The sequence below is a fragment of the Mustelus asterias genome, chromosome 8, assembly GCF_964213995.1.
Source record: "Mustelus asterias chromosome 8, sMusAst1.hap1.1, whole genome shotgun sequence".
In the NCBI taxonomy this organism is placed as follows: Eukaryota; Metazoa; Chordata; class Chondrichthyes; order Carcharhiniformes; family Triakidae; genus Mustelus; species Mustelus asterias.
The window spans coordinates 90,432,939-90,454,056 of NC_135808.1; the positions used below are offsets into that span (position 1 = coordinate 90,432,939).

At 44.7% G+C, this 21,118-nt stretch overlaps 1 protein-coding gene across 1 annotated transcript in view; it reads left to right on the top strand.

Moving 5' to 3' along the window:
* slc1a7a (solute carrier family 1 member 7a) overlaps positions 1-21,118 on the top strand; it is a 66,325-nt gene that overhangs the window by 36,642 nt on the left and 8,565 nt on the right. Inside the window, exons 5-9 of the mRNA XM_078219202.1 lie at positions 6,854-7,079; positions 8,322-8,421; positions 16,311-16,544; positions 17,668-17,862; positions 20,980-21,114. Coding sequence (XP_078075328.1) covers positions 6,854-7,079; positions 8,322-8,421; positions 16,311-16,544; positions 17,668-17,862; positions 20,980-21,114 — 890 coding nt within the window. The remainder of the gene's footprint in view (positions 1-6,853; positions 7,080-8,321; positions 8,422-16,310; positions 16,545-17,667; positions 17,863-20,979; positions 21,115-21,118) is intronic.

Sequence of the window (21,118 nt, forward strand, 5' to 3'; positions counted from 1 at the left end):
ATGCATACATCCTATCTCTAAGAATCTTCTCCAACAACTTCCCCACCACGGACGTCAAGCTCACCGGCCTATAATTACCCGGGTTATCCTTCCTACCCTTCTTAAATAACGGGACCACATTAGCTATCCTCCAATCCTCTGGGACCTCACCTGCGTCCAGTGACGAGACAAAGATTTGCGTCAGAGGCCCAGCGATTTCATCTCTCGTCTCCCTGAGCAGCCTTGGATAGATTCCATCAGGCCCTGTGGATTTGTCAGTCTTTAAATTCTCTAACAAACCTAACACTTCCTCCTTTGTAATGGAGATTTTCTCCAACGGTTCAACACTCCCCTCCGAGACACTCCCAGTCAACACATCCCTCTCCTTTGTGAATACCGACGCAAAGTATTCATTTAGGATCTCCCCTACTTCTTTGGGCTCCAAGCATAATTCCCCACTTTTGTCCCTGAGAGGTCCGATTTTTTCCCTGACAACCCTTTTGTTCCTAACGTATGAATAAAATGCCTTGGGATTCTCCTTAATCCTGTCTGCCAAGAACATTTCGTGACCCCTTTTTGCTCTTCTAATTCCCGTTTGAGTTCTTTCCTACTTTCTTTGTACTCCTCCAGAGCTCCCTCCGTTTTTAGCTGCCTGGACCTACCATTCGCCTCTCTTTTCTTTTTGACCAGTCCCTCAATTTCCCTGGTTATCCACGGTTCTCGAATCCCACCCTTCCTATCCTTCTTTTTAATAGGCACATGCCTGTCCTGTAGCCCTAACAACTGTTCCTTAATGCCAGATGTGGATTTACCCTCAAACAGCCTCTCCCAATCAAGAGCTGCCAATTTCTGCCTAATCCCACTAAAGTTAGCCTTCCCCCAATCCAACACCTTACCCTTGGGACACCACTCATCCTTTTCCATCACTATCCTAAAGCTAACAGAATTGTGGTCACTATTTGCCACATGTTCCCCTACCGAAACTTTGAAGACCTGACCGGGCTCATTCCCCAGTACGAGGTCCAGTATAGCCCCCTGTCTAGTCGGGCTATCTACATATTGTTCCAAAGAACCCTCCTGTACACATTTTACAAATTCCTCCCCATTCAGAGTCCCTGCTCTCAGCGATTTCCAGTCTATACCAGGGAAATTGAAGTCTCCCACTACAACAACCCTATTTTTCCTGCACCTATCCAGTATCTCCTGACATATCTGTTCTTCCACTTCCCTTGGGCTGTTGGGGGCCTGTAGTACACCCCCAACATAGTGACTGCGCCCTTCCTGTTTCTAAGCTCCATCCAGAGTGACTCGTTACACGACCCCTCTGAATTGTCCTCCCTCTGCACCGCTGTAATATGCTCTCCAACTAATACTGCTACTCCCCCACCTCTTTTGGCCCCTCCTCTGTCTCGCCTAAAACACTTGTACCCCGGAATATTCAGCTGCCAGTCCTGTCCCTCTTTCAACCAAGTCTCCGTCACCGCAACCACATCCAAATTCCTCGTGAGCATTAAGGCCCTAAGTTCATCTGTCTTACCTGCTACGCTCCTTGCATTGAAGTATAAGCACTCCAGACCTCCAGGCCCAGTGAGGTCATCCTCCCCCAGAGTGCTCTTCTTCTTTGCCAGCCTTGTCCCAGCCCCAAGCTCGTCCCCAGCCTCTACACTTGTAGACCTAATATTTTGATCCCCTTCCCCCTGCCATACTAGTTTAAACCCCCCCGAACTGCACTAGCAAAACTCCCAGCCAGGATATTCGTGCCCTTCCAACTTAGTTGTGACATGGGAATCATAGTGGTGGGGGAGGGGGGAAGCGGACCATGCAAGGTCCGTTGACCTCAGGCAGGATTTTCCGGTTTTGGGGCGAGCACTCAGAAAATCCCACCCTAGGAATTTGACAAAGAATGGGGGGGCGGCACAGTGGCACAATGGTTAGTACTGCTGCCCCACAACACCAGGGATCTGGGTTCGATTCCCAGCTTAGAAAAGTTTATTTATTAGTCACAAGTAGGCTTACATTCACACCATAATGACGTTACTGTGAAAGTCCTTGAGTCACTGTCTGCGCAGAGTCCTCACATTCTCCCCGTGCCTTGTCGGCATGGGTTTCCTCCGGGTGCTCCGGTTTCCTCCCACAGTCTGAAAGATATGCTGATTAGGTACATTGGCCATGCTAAAATTCTCCCTTAGTGTACCCGAACAGGCGCCGAAGTGTGGCGACTAGGGGATTTTCACAGTAACTTCATTGCAGTGTTAATGTAAGCCTACTTGTGACACTAATAAATAAACTTTAAACTTTAATAAGCCTTCAACACATAGTGAAAAGCTATATGGAAGAGGACATAGAATGGTGAAATGGGAAGACACATAATGAATGCAATTTAATGCAGTTAAGTGCGAAATGATGCATTCTGGAAAGAATAACATGGAGTGTAATCTAAATGTTATATTTGGGGAGGTTGTAAGAGGCTCCTGGGGATATAGATATTTGGCTTTCTAAATTGGGGCATCAAAAACAAAACCAAATAAGTCATGTTAAACCTTACAAACCTAGGCTTCCACAACTGGAGCATTGCTTACAATTCTGGGAACCACATGTTAGGAAGGATAGCAAGTCCTTGGAAAGAGTACAGAGGAAGTTTACCAGCATGATACCAGAGATGAGAAATTCCAGCTATATAGAGAGATTGGAAAACCTGGAATAAAGACAAAATACTGCAGCTGCTGGAATCTGACACAAAAACAGAACATGCTGGAAAATCCCATCTGTGCAGAGAGAATAGAGCCAACATTTCGAGTTAGGATGACCCTTTGTCAGAGCTTATGACGAATCTCTGATGAAGAGTCTGACGAAGGGTCATCCAGACTCGAAATGTTGGCTCTATTCTCGCTCCACAGATGCTGTCAGATTTGCTGATATTTTCCAGCATTTTCTGTTTTTGTGCTGGAAAACCTGGGATTATTCCTGGAAGAAAGGAAAACCTAATAAATTATGAGGAGCTTTGATAGAGAAAGTAGGAAGGTGTTAATTGTTTCCTTTGGAAAGTGGGTCAGTAACCTGAGATGGTTGGTTTAAAATAATAGGCAAAGGAAGTAGAGAGGCAATGAGAATTTTTTTTTCATATAGAGGATTGTTGGACCACACAATCTGAAAGAGTGAGAAAACCAGATCCCATCAGAATTTTCAAAAAGCAATTGGACATATATTTGAACCCTGTCGATTTGCAGGAATATGGGGAAAATAAGGATTCTGGGATTATGGATAGCTTTCAAAGAACCTGCACAGGCAAGAAGGCTTTAACTTGTAAGATTCTATAATCTTGTATATCTATGGCATATTTGAGTCTTAAAGGGGAAACAGATCAAAGTTGTAGGCAAATCAAATTGTTTCCATATTTTTATTATCCCTAAAACTGAGAAAAGAGTAAATAGAAATATTTAAATACTGTTCTAATTGAAAATAATGACTCGTAACTCCATGGCTCCCCAGGGTTGGATTTGGGGGTTATCCTAAAGATGCGCTGGGGAATCCCCTTTGGAAATTCCCAGGTAAGGGTTTACGCAGTAATTGTCCAGAAGCGTTAACTTCCCCTGGGAACCATCCAACAACACACTTCATATCGTTAACTTCAAATTGTTCTGCCAGTTTTACACTAATTGTTATTCTGAAAGATTTGGAAGAAATAAGGGTACTTCTAACTTCAGCAGGTCATACCTAGGCAGTCCTTACACATTGGACACCCTCAGCCTTGCAGGTACTCCCCCCCCCCTCTACCAGGCTATGGCCTACTGGTATTATCACTAGACTATTAATCCAGAAACTCAGCTAATGTTCTGGGGACCCAGGTTTGAATCCTGCCACGGCAGATGGTGGAATTTGAATTCAATAAAAAATATCTGGAGTTAAGTATCTACTGATGACCATGAAACCATTGTCGATTGTCGGAAAAACCTATCTGATTCACTAATATCCCTTAGGGAAGGAAATCTGCCGTCCTTACCTGGTCTTGCCTACATGTGACTCCAGAGCCACAGCAACATGGTTGATTCTTAACTGCCCTCTGAAGTGGCCAAGCAAGTCACTCAATACAAGGGCAACTAGGGATGGGCAATAAATGCTGGCCCAGCCAACAATGCCCATGTCTCCCCCATGTCCCCCACCCCCCCCCCCCCCCCCCCCCCCCCCCCAACTGCATGGGATTCTGCAGCCTGAACCCAACTGGTACCGAGCAGGAACTTTTTACGACTTTTACTGTAAGAAGCAAACTAAGCTCAACATAAATCAAATGTTACCTGACAGGCAACTGATATATTGAATTTAAGAAAAGGTACATTATCTAATTAATGCAATCAAGATCATTCTTACAACCCCTTTTGCTGTCCACCATACTTTTGGTGTACCTGTGGCCTTACACAAACATGTCCATAGTTACTCTGGGTGTTTTAGCAGACTCACTTCTCCCAGCCGTACTAGGTCAAAACTTCCAATGTCCTTTGAAAGTTGTTTCACTCAGCCTGAGTCTTCCAGATCCAACTTCCACCAGCAAGGGCCACTTTAGTGACCCCTTGTAACTTAAATCTTCAAATGTTGAAGACCAAGGTGGACAAGAAGGCTTATGGCATGCTGGCCTTCATCAGTTGGGGCATTGAGTATAGGAATTGGAAAATCATGTTGCAACTGTATAAGACTTTGGTTAGGGCGCATTTGGAGTATTGTGTACAGTTCTGGTCGCCACACTATCAGAAGGATGTTGATGCATTGGAAAGGGTGCGGAAGAGATTTACCAGGATGTTGCTTGGTCTGGAGGATATAGACTATGGAGAAAGTTTGAACAAACTTGGATTGTTTTCATTAGAGTGTTGGAGGATGCGGGGGGACCTGATAGAGGTTTACAAGGTTATGACAGGCTTGAATAGAGTGGATAGTCAGAGTTGTTTTCCCAGGGTTAAAGGGTCAATTACTCTCTGGGGCATAAGTTGAAAGTGAGGGGGGATAGTTTAAAAGAAATGTAAGGGGCAAGTTTTTCACACAAAAGGTGGTAAATGCCTGGAACGCATTGCCGGAGGAGGTGGTGGAAGCAGATTCTATAACAACGTTCAAGAAACATCTGGATAGATACATGAATAGGCAGGGATTGGAGGGATATGGACCATATAGAGGCAAGAAAATATTAGATTAGAGAGGCATCTGTATCGGTTCACACTTAGTGGGCCGAAGGGCCTGTTCCTGTGCTGTACTGTTCTTTGTTCTTTGTTGGTTCTGTCTCTTTTCTTTCAAGCAAAAATCCAATTCTCACAAGCATCTTGCTTGACTTTTAATATTAAACAGTCCTTTTTTTCCTCTCCTCAGAGCAATATCTGCTCTGTTGTTCTCCCTCTCCCTGTCCCACAGAGTGGTTGCTACTTTACTGTGAGTTACTTGTACAGGTATGAAAACTGTCATTTGATTTCAATAGGTTTCTGTTTGTATTTCACGCCCATAGCAATCGGACCATATAGGTGTGCCTTAGTGCCGCAGTGATTATGGAATTCTCAGCCTGTCCTTCAATTAAAGGAGGCATTTTAAAATATAACTTTTTTGTAAAGTCCTGCATTTATAACATTAGGACCAACACTAAATTGGGACATGTCATTGAAGAGTTGACGAGTGGCTTGTGTAGTAATGTCTAAATGTTGGGATTTGGGGTGTGTACTGCCCCTTTAAGAATGTGAGTCAGCAGCAAGTTTACATTTCATTAAAATATTTGAGGTGATTCTCCAAATCAGAAACAATGAGACACCCCTTCTAGAGCAGCTTACGTTTCTTTGGGTGGAGACACTTGTTACTTTGTTTGTAGAGGTGTCGGAAATTAATGAACTAACCCAAGAACATCGCAATAAGGTAACCTCTCAAAAAGTAGGAGAAATTGAATGAACTCTTTGGGCAGTAGAATACTAAATCTTCCTGTTTCCCTGGGGAATTAGCTCCTCCTAGTGTGGGACCCAGTTAAACCGTCTTGGGTCTGACTGTGGAACAGTGCACATCTATAATAAAGAGTTCCCCAGTGTTCTAGGTACCAAACCTACTTTGTGGTTCTTTGTGCACTATCCATCGATTGTGCATAGATAATAGTACCCAACAGAACTTAGCATTTTAAGATAAGATAGAAGCAGGGAAGTTGTTTCCACTGGCAGGTGAAACTAGAACTAGGGGGCATGGCCTCAAAATAAGGGGGAACATGTTTAGGACTGAGTTGAGGAAGAACCTCTTCACCCAAAGGGTTGTGAATCTGTGGAATTCCCTGCCCAGTGAAGCAGTTGAGGCAACCTCGTTGAATGTTTTTAAGGCAAGGATAGATAAATTTTTGAATAGTAAAGGAATTAAGGGTTATGGTGAGAGGGCAGGTAAGTGGATCTTAGTCCACGAAAAGATCAGCCATGATCTTATTGAATGGCAGAGCAGGCTCGAGGGGCCAGATGGCCTACTCCTGCTCCTAGTTCTTATGTTCTTATGTTATATTATGTTCTTTAGATCCGAAGAGGGGGCAAAAGTTCAACTCATAGCAATAAATTTACATTTTCAATGTTTGTTCAGACTGATTGTTCAGACAATTTTTCACATTTGCAACATTCACATGAGTGTGTTATTCAACTACTAACATTTCTCACCATGGAGAATTTTACATGTTTCATTCCATCAACACGATTCTTGTGAATCTGGAAGGCCGGAGTTACCCAACGAGCCAGGAACTCTGATCGCTGTACCAGTTGAAGGATTCCAACTTCGAATTGCACTTTGGGAAAATAAAAGTTATTGTTATTTAATATTTGATATTAAAAACTTACCACTTGTTGTCATCGAAAACACTAAAATATATATGCTTGTGGTTTCACAGTATCGAACCAAGATTGTTCCAATAGTAATTTCGGTCAAAATAGCAGGATCAGAAGATGTCACGAGAATGCCTTTAATCTATGGAATTCAAGGTGATAATGACTCCGAAATAATTCAGAACATTTCCTTGGACATCACCCCACCTCCAGAAATCATATACAAATCAGGGCCAGGTTCAAGTGACGGGATGAATGTTCTTGGCATTGTTATATTTTCTGCCACAATGGGTAAGTGTTTTTTTAAGCCAAACATTTTCTGTCAAACTATAGGCAATAAATATCAATGTATAGATTATTTAATGGGGAGTCTGATTTCCTAGGTGGAATTTTCCCAAAAAATCATTAAGTGTCATTTCAGGCGAGAAACTAATGTGATTCACGTCGGATATGTCAGCACAAATCACATGGCAATCTTCCGAGAGTGGTGAGTTTTACACTGGTTCTGAGAGGGGCAGAACCTAAATGTGCCGGTAAGACCGGCTTCATAATGATCAGGCCATCATTTTAAAGGGCGTCCCGGTCTCAAATTGAAATTGAAGACCCTCCTTCCTCCCCCCAGGAACATTGGGACCCCCCGCCGCCCTCCCCTCATTGAAAGGATGTTTCCCCCACCCCTCCAAAAATGATCGCTGGTATCAGGGCATTGGGGCCTTCACAATGGACCCCACTTCATGACTGTCTTCATGATCCCCCTTCATGCCCTACTTCATGATGACTCCTTCATGCCCCCTTTCATGATCCCCCATGCCCCGATTTGGGACTCACCTTTATGCCTCCACATCATGATCTCCCCCTTCATGACCCCCCTTCATGTTCTGCATCAGGCCCCAGCCCCCTCATGGCCCAATCCCCTCAGGTTCCACCACTCTCAGGATCCACTTCACTCCTCTCAAGCCCCAGCCCCCTTGGCACTGCCCCCAACATGCCAGCAGTGTCCACATGGTAGTTCCAGGATGGGCAATGCCTAGCCCCAACCACCAGGGGTTTCATTGGCCATTCTCCATTTGTGGAGACCAGTGATGATTGTCACTGGGCTCTTGCTGCACCCGAGGTTCACAAAAACCCGGAGCAGGGTAAGACCCGGCCTCGAAAACACTCTGAATATTTAAATGCTCATTTTAATTCACAATTATTAATGTTTTACAGTCACAATGTTAAGATGAAAACAATATGCTCTACACAGGGAGAGGAATTCCGTTGAAATTTCCAGCAATCCACAAATTAAATTACTCAAATTTGTCACTCGAACCCTGTTGATTGTGTAATTAATCAAAAGATGTTTTCAGATTGATTGTGTTTGTGTCTCCTCTTTTATTCCCTCTCTGTATATTTTTTGAACTTAAAATGTCGATTGCTTAATTTTGCAATGGGCCCATGAACCAATTGCCATGTCTCAGGTGTGGAGATTAATGCAATACTCTAACAACCAGTTCATGTTAATGTGACAAGTGCATGTTCTCTGTGTGAAAGGTATAATGCTGGGGAGAATGGGAAAGAATGGAATGCCACTGGTCAGCTTCTGTCAGTGTTTAAATGAATCTGTGATGAAGATTGTCGCTGTTGCCACATGGTGAGTTTGTCAGCCACTTCTCATGCCTAATAAATCGTAACTGTTTTATTATATATTCAGTGATGGTGTCACATGGGAAAGTTTGGCCAATAAATGCTGATAACTGCATGTTTTGGTGCTAAATGTTAAAATTACCTTACATCTTGTAAATCTTTTATTGATACATCAAAACCCCCCCGGTGAGCAGCAATAAACATTGCTGTCTTCATCAGCTCACATAAGACCCCACTACACTTAACCAGACGGCAAGGATTTTCAGGGAAAACATTTTGTTTTTTCCAAACCATCAATCTGCAATAATTACCCATCAGTGCCACCGCCTCAGCCCATCTGCTGCTAAAACATTCATCCTGTTTTTTTGTTGATTATTCCAATGCTTTCCTGAACCTTTGTAGATTCCAAGTCATCCAAAATGTAAATACTTGTTAAGCCGATCTTCTTCGACCAAGCTTTTGGCCATAGATTGCTCTTCATATAACTTACATTTATCTGATAACACTTTTAAGAAGTGCCTTGGGATGTTTTGCTAAATTAAAGGTGCTACGTATATGAAAGTTGTTCTTTGTTCCTTTTCAGTGTCCGCTGACAAAAGGGCTCAAAAGGTGTGATCTAATGATTGAGTTTCACTGTCCATATTAACATTTCAATGAAGAATCAAAATGGATTACAACTTAGTTGCCATTCTGATTAGCCTTACGTTAAGATGACAGTGGTTTTCCCAATAACCTATTGCTAAATCTGATCACCTTTTATGCAGAATACATTTTATGTCAGGTAAATAATTTAGTCAATCTTGTGTAATACTTGGTATCTACAGGTTAATGAGCTATTCCATTTGAACATACTGGAGCAATATAACTACAGTCTTTGGAAAGGTTTTTAACTTCCATATTATTGAATTGTATGTTTCAAATAAGGGAAAATTGGTCTCACTTTCATTATCTGACATAGATTTACTTAAATGTCAGAACACAAAAACTAATGACTTTTTTATTGTTTCCTCTAGTTCTGCCAGCTAATGAATTATCGGCACTATAACTGACAAAATAAAGTTTTTAATCACTGGTTTATGGTTTGACCTTGGGTGGGGGCTCAGTAATGCAACCTATGGCCTGCCTGCAGCCTATCTCCCATTTTACAGGAATTGTTGGCCAATTAATGGCCACTTGTGCCTTATCCCACCCTTTTCTTTGACCTTGCCAGGGAGATGTCCACACCAGGTGGGTAGCCTAGCAGCATTTACAGGGCAGGCTGGTGTTCGGCAAGACAGGGATGACCTCCTTTAGGGATCCCCTGTGTCCATTGACAAGGTCATACCCCCCAGCCCTCCCCACTGGCCTCTCAAACCTGCCCACCACCCACCTTCACTGGAACCTGCCAAGCACTGCCAATATCCTGGACATACCTGAAATCCTTCCTCCATTACCTCCTATCTTTCGGCACCATTTGAACCTGACACTGGTGGGATTACAGAGGTGCCAGCCAATTGAGTTGGCTGGTAGCTCGTGGAGGCAGGAATTCATCCTCAGATGGTAGTGGAAATCTTGAATTTTGGCAACTAATACCCTACCAGTTGTTGAACAGTTGGAGGGAAGCTGCTAATGGTGAGTTTGTGTTCCCCTTTGATTCTTCGGGTGGTGGAGTGGGAAAGCCCACCACCCAAAAGCCCATCTTGCAAATGTTTTAAAATTCAATTACATTTTCACAACACTAAAATTCTTTGCAGTCTTGTAAGGCACCATCAGAGATCTAAATAGTGAAGGGAAGATGGGACATGTACAAGCAGAATGGTCTGTACCTGGACTAGAATGGGACTAACATCCTTGTGGGTGGGTTTGCTCGTGCTGTTGGGAGATGTTGAAACTATTTTGGCAGGGGGAGGGCTCACTGAGTGTTAGTACAATAGGGACACAGCATTCTATAGTAAAGGAACCATGGCAGAGGAAGTTCAGCCATGTTGAGTTCCAAGGGAGTAAGGTGAGGCGGGATGACCTCTACTTTAATGCTAGGAATATTATAGTAAGAAGTTTAACAACACCAGGTTAAAGTCCAACAGGTTTATTTGGTAGCAAAAGCCACACAAGCTTTCGAGGCTCTGAGCCCCTTCTTCAGGTGACTGTTTGGGGGCCTATAACACACTCCCTTATGCTCACCATTAATTGGGATAGTCTTCGTGTAAAGAGTTTAGAGAGAGAGATTTCTTGAAATATATTCAGCAAAGCCTTGTATGTCAATATATAGGTCTAACAAGGGACAGCGCAGTGCTGGATCTAATTCTAGAGAACAAAGTGACTGTGGGGGAGCATTTTCGTATGGCGACCATAGCACAGTGTGATTTAAGTTTGTTATGGAAAGTTCGGGGGGAACTTAAGAAGTTCGGGGGGAACTTAAGATGATATCTTCTTGGAAGGGTCTTCAAATGAGGCTTTGTGGGTAGAGCTTGGGAATAAAAAGGGGGCAATCACATTTCTGGGAGTGTGTTATAGGCCCCCAAACAGTCAGCAGTTTGGGGGCCTATAACAAACCACTCACCTGAAGAAGGGGCTCAGAGCCTCGAAAGCTTGTGTGGCTTTTGCTACCAAATAAACCTGTTGGACTTTAACCTGGTGTTGTTAAACTTCTTACTGTGTTTACCCCAGTCCAACGCCGGCATCTCCACATCAGGAATATTATAGTCAGACTGATGAGTTAAGGGTGTGGATTGACATGTGGAAGTGTGATATTGTTACCATCACAGAGACGTGGTTGAGGGAAGAGCAGCACTGGCAACTCAACATTCCAGGGTATACGATCTTCAGGTGAGACAAGGAGGGTGTAAAAGAAGAGGTGGTATTACTTTATTAATAAAGGAGCCAGTTACTGTAGTAAGGAGGGATGATATCTTCTTGGAAGGGTCTTCAAATGAGGCTTTGTGGGTAGAGCTTGGGAATAAAAAGGGGGCAATCACATTTCTGGGAGTGTGTTATAGGCCCCCAAACAGTCAGCAGACAATAGAGGAGCAGATATGCAGACAATTCACTGAGGTGTGTAAAAAATAATAATAATAGGGTAATATGTTAGTGGATTCCAACTTGCTCACCATTAATTGGGATAGTCTTCGTGTAAAGAGTTTAGAGAGAGAGATTTCTTGAAATATATTCAGCAAAGCCTTGTATGTCAATATATAGGTCTAACAAGGGACAGCGCAGTGCTGGATCTAATTCTAGAGAACAAAGTGACTGTGGGGGAGCATTTTCGTATGGCGACCATAGCACAGTGTGATTTAAGTTTGTTATGGAAAGTTCGGGGGGAACTTAAGAAAGCAATTAGGAGAGCAAAGAGGGGGCATGATAGAGCACTGAGGGGTAGGATCAGGGAGAATCCCAAGGTATTCTGTAAGCGTATTAACAGAAAGAGGATAACCAAAGAAAGAGTAGCGTCCATTAGGGACCAAGGGGGTAATCTGTGCTTGGAGCTGAAGGACATTAGTAGAGTGTTAAACAAGTACTTCATATCTGTCTTCACTCAAGAGAAGGAAGATGTAGGTACAGAATTTGGGGAGAGGGACTGCGAGGTTCGTGAACAGTTTGACATAGAGAGTGAGGAGGTACTGGAGGTTTAGGCAGGCTTATAAATGGACAAATCCCTAAGTCCCAGGCTGCCTATGGGAGGCAAGGGAGAAAATTACAGGATCTCTGACCCAAATTTTTAATTCCTTTCTGGTCACAGGGGAAGTGCCAGAGGTTCAGAGAACAGCTAATGTGGTCTCACTTTTCAAGAAGGGTAGAAGAAAGTTACAGACCAGTGAGTCTCACATCAGTGGTAGGGAAACCATTGGAGAAAATTCTGAAGGAGAAAAGGGCGGCACGCTGGCACAGTGGTTAGCACTGCTGCCTCACAGCACCAGGAACCCAGGTTCAATTCCAGCCTCGGGTCACTGTCTGTGTGGAGTTTGCACTTTCTCCCTGTGTCTGTGTGGGTTTCCTCCGGGGTGCTCTGGCTTGCTCCCAAAGTAAGAAGTTTAACAACACCAGGTTAAAGTCCAACAGGTTTATTTGGTAGCAAAAGCCACACAAGCTTTCGAGGCTCTAAGCCCCTTCTTCAGGTGAGTGGGAATTCTGTTCACAAACAGAACTTATAAAGACACAGACCCAATTTACATGAATAATGGTTGGAATGCGAATACTTACAACTAATCCAGTCTTTAAGAAACAAAACAATGGGAGTGGAGAGAGCATCAAGACAGGCTAAAAAGATGTGTATTGTCTCCAGACAAGACAGCCAGTGAAACTCTGCAGGTCCACGCAACTGTGGGGGTTACAGATAGTGTGACATGAACCCAATATCCCGGTTGAGGCCATCCTTGTGTGTGCGGAACTTGGCTATCAGTTTCTGCTCAGCGACTCTGCGCTGTCGTGTGTCGCGAAGGCCGCCTTGGAGAACGCTTACCCGAATATCAGAGGCCGAATGCCCGTGACCGCTGAAGTGTTCCCCAACAGGAAGAGAACAGTCTTGCCTGGTGATTGTCGAGCGGTGTTCATTCATCCGTTGTCGCAGCGTCTGCATAGTTTCCCCAATGTACCATGCCTCGGGACATCCTTTCTTGCAGCGTATCAGGTAGACAACGTTGGCCGAGTTGCAAGAGTATGTACCGTGTACCTGGTGGATGGTGTTCTCACGTGAGATGATGGCATCTGTGTCGATGATCCGGCACGTCTTGCAGAGGTTGCTGTGGCAGGGTTGTGTGGTGTCTTGGTCACTGTTCTCCTGAAGGCTGGGTAGTTTGCTGCGGACAATGGTCTGTTTGAGGTTGTGCGGTTGTTTGAAGGCAAGAAGTGGGGGTGTGGGGATGGCCTTGGCGAGATGTTCGTCTTCTTCAATGACATGTTGAAGGCTCCGGAGGAGATGCCGTAGCTTCTCCGCTCCGGGGAAGTACTGGACAACGAAGTACTGGACAACCTCTGCAAGACGTGCCGGATCATCGACACAGATGCCATCATCTCACGTGAGAACACCATCCACCAGGTACACGGTACATACTCTTGCAACTCGGCCAACGTTGTCTACCTGATACGCTGCAAGAAAGGATGTCCCGAGGCATGGTACATTGGGGAAACTATGCAGACGCTGCGACAACGGATGAATGAACACCGCTCGACAATCACCAGGCAAGACTGTTCTCTTCCTGTTGGGGAACACTTCAGCGGTCACGGGCATTCGGCCTCTGATATTCGGGTAAGCGTTCTCCAAGGCGGCCTTCGCGACACACGACAGCGCAGAGTCGCTGAGCAGAAACTGATAGCCAAGTTCCGCACACACAAGGATGGCCTCAACCGGGATATTGGGTTCATGTCACACTATCTGTAACCCCCACAGTTGCGTGGACCTGCAGAGTTTCACTGGCTGTCTTGTCTGGAGACAATACACATCTTTTTAGCCTGTCTTGATGCTCTCTCCACTCCCATTGTTTTGTTTCTTAAAGACTGGATTAGTTGTAAGTATTCGCATTCCAACCATTATTCATGTAAATTGAGTCTGTGTCTTTATAAGTTCTGTTTGTGAACAGAATTCCCACTCACCTGAAGAAGGGGCTTAGAGCCTCGAAAGCTTGTGTGGCTTTTGCTACCAAATAAACCTGTTGGACTTTAACCTGGTGTTGTTAAACTTCTTACTGTGTTTACCCCAGTCCAACGCCGGCATCTCCACATCATTGCTCCCAAAGTCCAAAGATGTGTCATGCTAAATTGTCCCTAGTGTCAGGGGGATTAACAGGGTAAATGAGGGTTACAGGAATAGGGTCTGGGTGGGATTGTGATCGGTACAGACTCAATGGGCTGGATGGTCTCCTTCTGTACTGTAGAGATTCTATGATTCTAATCTACAGTTGGAGAGGCAAGGTTTCATCAGGGATAGTCAACATGTGTCATTTTGTGGCTGTTATGACATTAAGATATTTCAGGCTTTGTTAGGAACAGAAGGGATTTATTGATAAGAGAAATTTAGGTACAGGAGGTTTATGCAGCATGAAGACTGTCCTGGGACACATGCCAGTTCTATATGCTTACAACAAGGTTTCAGAAGTAAAATACCTGAGGAAGAACTCTCTCTCCCTGATGTGATCACTCACTCCCAGTTCCCATTGTCCCTCAAGTCAGATGACTCACTTCTGTTATATTATCTTAAAGAGACAGATACCACATGCACAACAGCATGGCTTCGTCAGAGGAGGTCATGCCTAATGAATTGGATTGAATTTTTTGAGGAGGTGATTGAGTGTGTAGATGAGGATAGTATAGTTGATGTAGTTTATATGGATTCCAGCAAAGCTTTTGACAAGGTCCCATTGAAACTGATAAAGAAGGTAGTAGCACATGGGATCCAGGATAACTTGGCAAGTTGGATCCAAAACGGGCTTAGTGGTAGGAGACAGAGAGTGCTGGTAGAAAGCTGTTTGTTCGACTGGAGGCCGATGTCCAGTGGTACACCACAGGGATTAATGCTAGGTCCCTTATTGTTTGTGATGCATATAAACGATATAGATGAGAATGTGGTGGGGGGGGAGATCAAGTAAGTTTGTGGATGACACAAAAAGTGGCAGAGTGATTAATAGTGAGGAAGAAGGTCTTGGATTGTAGGAAGATAAAGACAGGTTGGTCAGATCAAAGTTTAAAATTTATTTATTAGTGTCACAAGTAGGCTTACATTAACACTGCAGTGAGGTTGGTGTGAAAATCCCCTAGTCGCCACAATCCGGTACCTGTTCGGGTACACTGAGGGAGAATTTAGTATGACCAATGCACCTAACTAGCACGTCTTTTTTGGAGTGTGGGAGGAAATCGGTGCACCCAGAGGAAATCCACGCAGACACAGGGAGAATGTGCAGAAGTGGGCAGATCAGTGGCAGATGGAATTTAACCCTGAAAAGTGTGAGGTGATGCACTTTGGTAGGAGTAGACAGGGGAATAGCCAATGAATGGAGGACACTAGGAAGCTCAGAGGAACAGAGGGATCTTGGGGTACTTGTCCACAGATCCCTGTAGACAGCAGGACAGGTTATTAGGGTAGTTAATAAAGCATATGTCACACTTGCCTTTATCAGTCGTGGCATAGATTATAAGAGCAGGGAGGTTATGTTGGTTAGGCCACAGCTGGAGTACTGTGTGCAATTCTGGTCACCTCACTGTAGGAAGGATGCAGAATGGTGCAGAGGCGATTCACCAGGATGTTGCCTCGGATGGAGCATTTGAGCCATGAAGAGATGCTGGATAGGCTCCTGTTTTTTCCTTTAAAGCAAGGGAGGGCTGAGGGACAATCTTATTGAAGGTATGGACAAGGTGGATAGGAAGCAGCTGTTCCCCTTAGTTGAAGGGTCAATACCTAGGGGGCATAATTTTAACCTGAGGTGCAGGAGATTTAGAGGGGATTTGAGGAAAGTTTTTTTCATCCAGAGGGTGGTGGTGGAAGTCTGGAATGCACTGCTTGAGAAGCTAGTGAAGGCAGGAAACCTCATAACCTTTAAAAAGTATGTGAATGATCAGTTAAGGCTATGGGCCAAGTGCTGGAAAGTGGAATTAGTGTAGATTTAGTGTGGTTTTGTCAGTGCAAACTCGATATGCCGAAGGGCCTCTTCTGTACTGAATGACTCTATGGGCAAAATTTTTCCACCCCGCCTGCCATGGGAATCATAACGGTCGGGACATGGATCATGCAAAGGTCCATTGACCTTGGGCAGGATTTTCTGGCTTTGGGGCAAAGCGCGGTGGGAAAATCCTGTCCTATAACTCCAGTGACAGTGCAGAGGTGATTTTTGCATTGGATTTGTGCTAGTCTTTTAATTTAGCTTTTATTTCTACTTATTTTTTGTTGTCCTTAATTGGTTGCACTTAACAACGTGTGTTCTTTTTTGTTAGTTATTTCCCGATAGGTATCGTTTTCCTTATTGCTGGCAAAATACTGGAGATGGATGATCCAACAGCAATTGGAAAGAAACTGGGTTTCTATGCTATCACGGTGGTTTGTGGTTTAGTGGTCCATGGCCTATTTGTTCTACCCATGGTGTACCTCTTCATCACCAAGAAAAATCCCATCGTTTATATAAGAGGAATTCTTCAAGCTTTGCTCATAGCTTTGGCTACTTCATCAAGGTATGTTCCATGATCTTTTTCCAGACTCAAATGCTATCATTTAATAAAAATAAAAATTAAATTTGATCAAAATTAATCGGCCTTTTGGTTTATTATTAGCTCCAATCTCACTAGTGTGTTCATTCGTACACCATCCCTCCTCTTAGGCAGCACCTCATGATCAAAGAGGATTTGCTTCCACTCCAGTTTGATGGGTTTTCAGATGCAGACTCTGCTCTATGCAAAGCAGGTGGTGCTTGGAGGGCCTTGTAGATTAGTTGCTGGGAGGTTTGTGCGTTCTCTCTGATGCCATAATTTCACCTCTGCATGTTTCCATCAACGTCTCTCAATCTGTTCGGTGTCTTCTGAAATGTACCTTCTTCATTTTGGTTGCTCACAAGCCAAGGTCTCCCATGAGTCAGCAGGATGTTTGACCTCTTCAGGGATGCTTAGAGGACATTCCTAAAGTATTTCCACTCTCTTCCGCTTGCCAAGACCAAACTCCAAATAGAGCAGTTGCTTTGGGAATTTGGTGTCTGGCATTTAGAGGATGTGCTGTCCAGCAGAGCTGATTTGGAGTGATTAGCATCACAAGGCTGTTCGGGTTGGCTTGAAAGATGGCACTGCTATTTGGGCACCTTTTTTGCCACTAGATTTTGAAGATCTTGCAAAGGCACCACTGATGGTCCATCCCCAGTGCTTTATGGTGCCTGCTATAGGTTGTTCAATGTTCTGAAGTATATAAGAACACGGGGAATACCGTTACATGGTAAACCATGACCTTAGTGTCGGGCTTGAGATCCTGGCACTCAAATACTCACCTTCTGCTGGCCAAAGGCTGAGCTAATGCACTGGATGCAATGGTGAATTTTGTCATCTATGTCTGCTTTCATCGAGAGCAGGCTCTAAGATATGGGAATGGGCCACATTTTTCAGGATCTCGCCATTGATAATTAATGGGGAGAGTTGTGCTGTGGGAGCTGGTTGGCAGAGGACCTTGGTTTTCTGGGTGTTTGGTGGAAGTCCCATCTTTTCACATATTTCGGAGAAGGTGTAGGCAATGACAGATCTGCATGGATCTATCTGCTATTTGAGGCATGCACTCTAGTTTTAACTGTGGTTACCACTGATTATTTATTCACAGTTCTGCCACTTTGCCTATTACCTTCAAGTGCCTGTTGGAAAATAATCATATCGATAGAAGAATTGCAAGATTTGTTTTGCCTGTGGGAGCAACAATCAACATGGATGGCACTGCCTTGTATGAAGCAGTGGCAGCAATATTTATAGCACAGGTTAATAACTATGAACTGGACTTTGGACAAATCATTACTGTCAGGTAAATGGAATTCTCGTTTATGTGAGCAAATTTGGATTTAGTAGCTTCTTACCAATTTTCCTTTCCTCTATTTCTAACTTGGGTTTGTGTCAATGAGAGCCACTTGCCCTCCAACACCTATTCCAGTTTACCATTGATGTTGAGTGCCATCTGGCATTAAGGCTATAGATAGATGGCCCAATCCTGTCTTCTTCGAACAACAACAAAGGTGCACTTTTTTAAAATTGGTAGTATATTTGAGCTGAAGCCATAAGAATTCTTGAGGTTTGGAGTCAATGTTTAGAAACCTAGGGCCACATCCACTTCTATCCTACAGGTAGCCATGATGTGGAGATGCCGGCATTGGACAGGGGTGGGCACAGCAAGAAGTCTCACAACACCAGGTTAAAGTCCAACAGGTTTATTTAGAATCACGGGCTTTCAGAGCGCTGCTCCTTCATCAGGTAAGTGATTAAGCACTCACCTGATGAAGGAGCAGTGCTCCGAAAGCTCATGATTCCAAACAAACCTGTTGGACTTTATTTAACCTGGTGTTGTGAGACTTCTTACTAGGAAATATCCTGGAATGGTAATCATTCTCAGATGTAATAGATGTAATTCTGTTGTGGGCCCTATTTTACCATTTTGATTCTAAGGACTTGGGAGTGTTTCAGATCCGACTTTTAGTCCCGTTCTCAGGCGCCCCCATATGCACTCTGCCTGAAAAAATATCAGCAATTCCAAATTGCGCTGCACAAGCCTGTGGGTGGCGCCCAAAATCCTGCAGCTCCGATCGGCACCTCCAACTGCGCATGCGCAGAAAAAAAATTATAGAATGCGGCTCCCCTGCCACATCACTCCCGAGCCAGATAATGCTTCACCCTAGCCACACAGACATTGCCCCATCTCCACAACATTACTGACCCCCTTATCCCCCCACCCCCTCTGCCACCCAGACCAATCATGGGCCCCTGCCCCCCTTCTCCTTCACTGATCTCAGGCAGAGTGGCAGTGGACCCCCCCTTCCCCTTCACTGATCTCAGGCAGATGGCAGCAGACCCCCCCCGCCTTCCCCCACACTGATCTCAGGCAGAGTGGCAGCAGAACCCCCTTCCCCCTCACTGATCTCAGGCAGATTGGAAGCGAACCCCACCTTCCACTCCCCCCACCAATCTCAAGCAGAGAGCCGTCGGACCCACCTTCACCCCACCCTACCCCACCCCCCCCCTACCGATCTCAAGCAGAGAGACGTCGGATGCTCAGCACTTACCTCCTCACTAACTGGAGTGCCCGAATAGGACTTTTGTGGAGCATGTATGTTTCGCGCCGATTCTGGATAGGCGAACGTGGTGGTAAAGGGGGAAGTGCTGGTAAGGTTTGGCGTGCTGCCCATTAAGTCAATTTAAATGCATGCATTTCGGTAGCAGTCCCAATCGCGGCCATTTTTGGGCCTTGGTAAAGGGGGAACTGGCGCAGAGGTGGGCACAGATCGCGACACTCGCCTCACGTCCGACTTTACCAAATTTCTGCGCCCGAAAACGGGTTCAACGTGTTGGTAAAATCGGGCCCTGGGAGTGCATCCATATCAAACTGTTCTGAGAGACAGCGCTCCCAGAGTGGGTGGTGAGGAGAAATTTCCAGAGTCAAATAGAACAGGATAGTTGGAGTCCGGTCCTGATACAATGCCTGGATCAGTGCCTATAGATCCTTTCGATATTTCTCCATTTTGCGTCTATTGTTTTACAACTGAACAACTTGCTAGGCTGCTCCTGAAAGCATTAGAATAGATCAACTAGTTTGAGACTGGAGTTCCAGCTACTGTACATATCCAGAGTGAGAACAAGTGGCAATTTCCATCCCATTCACAAATGTCTTACTGAGATCAGTTAACCGAGAAGGGATTGAATTTGGAAAACCAGGACTTGTATCAGGGGAGGCCAAAATTTAAATTTATATTGTGGTGCTGCTCTGCTATGTGTTAGATATATGTAGTTAGGTGAAAACTCATGTTACAAAGAACTGTAAACTCCCAGGCTTATGCAATCACAATGTTTTGGGAATGGCGCAGTTGCCATTTGGACTTGCCATCATGTTATCTTGCTGCTCTCATTGTTTCCTGCTGTCACAATGTATTGACTGCTGGGTTTGATTTTTCATAGAAAGAAGAATCGTAGAATCCCTACAGTGCAGAAGGAGGCCATTTGTTCCATTGCATCTGCACCTACCCTCTTACCCAGGCCCTCTTCCCGCAACGCCACAAATTTACCATGACGAATCCATCTAACCTACGCATCTTGGGACACTAAGGGGCAATTTAGCATGGCCAATCTACCTAACCTGCACATCTTTGGACTATGGGAGGAAAACGGAGCACTCAGGAAACCCACACAGACACGGGGAGAATGTGCAAACTCCATACAGTCACCCAAGGCCGGAAATGAACCTGGTCCCAGGTGCTGTGAGGCAGCAGTGCCACCGTGCCGCCCTTTTGGAATGTGTCTTCCTTGTGTCAAGCTGGGCATATTGGTCTTGTCTCCAATCCCAGCAGTTCTCTTTCAGTTTGGCTTATGGTAGCCTGATATGAAGTTGGACAGTACATGCTATTTAATTTTTGAACGCATGTTGATCATTGGGGCCTGGATGTGGTACCGAAATCTAAGTAGAGAACCGATTTTGGTACCACAATATAAACAGCAAAACCCATATATCAATTAGCCTGCGGACACACGAGTTTTTGGAGAGCTGCCAGCACTTATGGGATCTGAACACCAGCATCCAATTGTTGCCTTCAACCCAGCATAACTGAGGTCCTGATGCCTCAGTGGTGCTGAATGTGCTACGATGCACCAAACAGGACGGAGAGGTTGGAAAAAAAATGATAGAATGCGGCTCCCCTGCCACATCGCTCCCGGGCCGGATAATGCCTCCCCCTGGCCCCCAAAGACATTGCACCATCCCGAATGCTACTCTCATTTACCCTGGAACATTCTAGCTTTAGAATAGAATTATCGAAGGTGTGGCGAAAGGTCACCCTCTCGGTTTACAGGAGGAGGGTTAGAGACCAAAACAGTAAAAGCCTGTGTTAAAAAGGTGGAATCTTACCCAACAAAAATAGTTTGTATTTCTCTTCTTTTCCAGCATAACAGCGACAGCTGCCAGTATAGGTGCAGCGGGGATTCCACAAGCTGGCCTGGTGACCATGGTTATCGTCTTGACATCCGTTGGTCTTCCTACAGATGACATCACTCTAATAATTGCAGTAGACTGGGCATTGTAA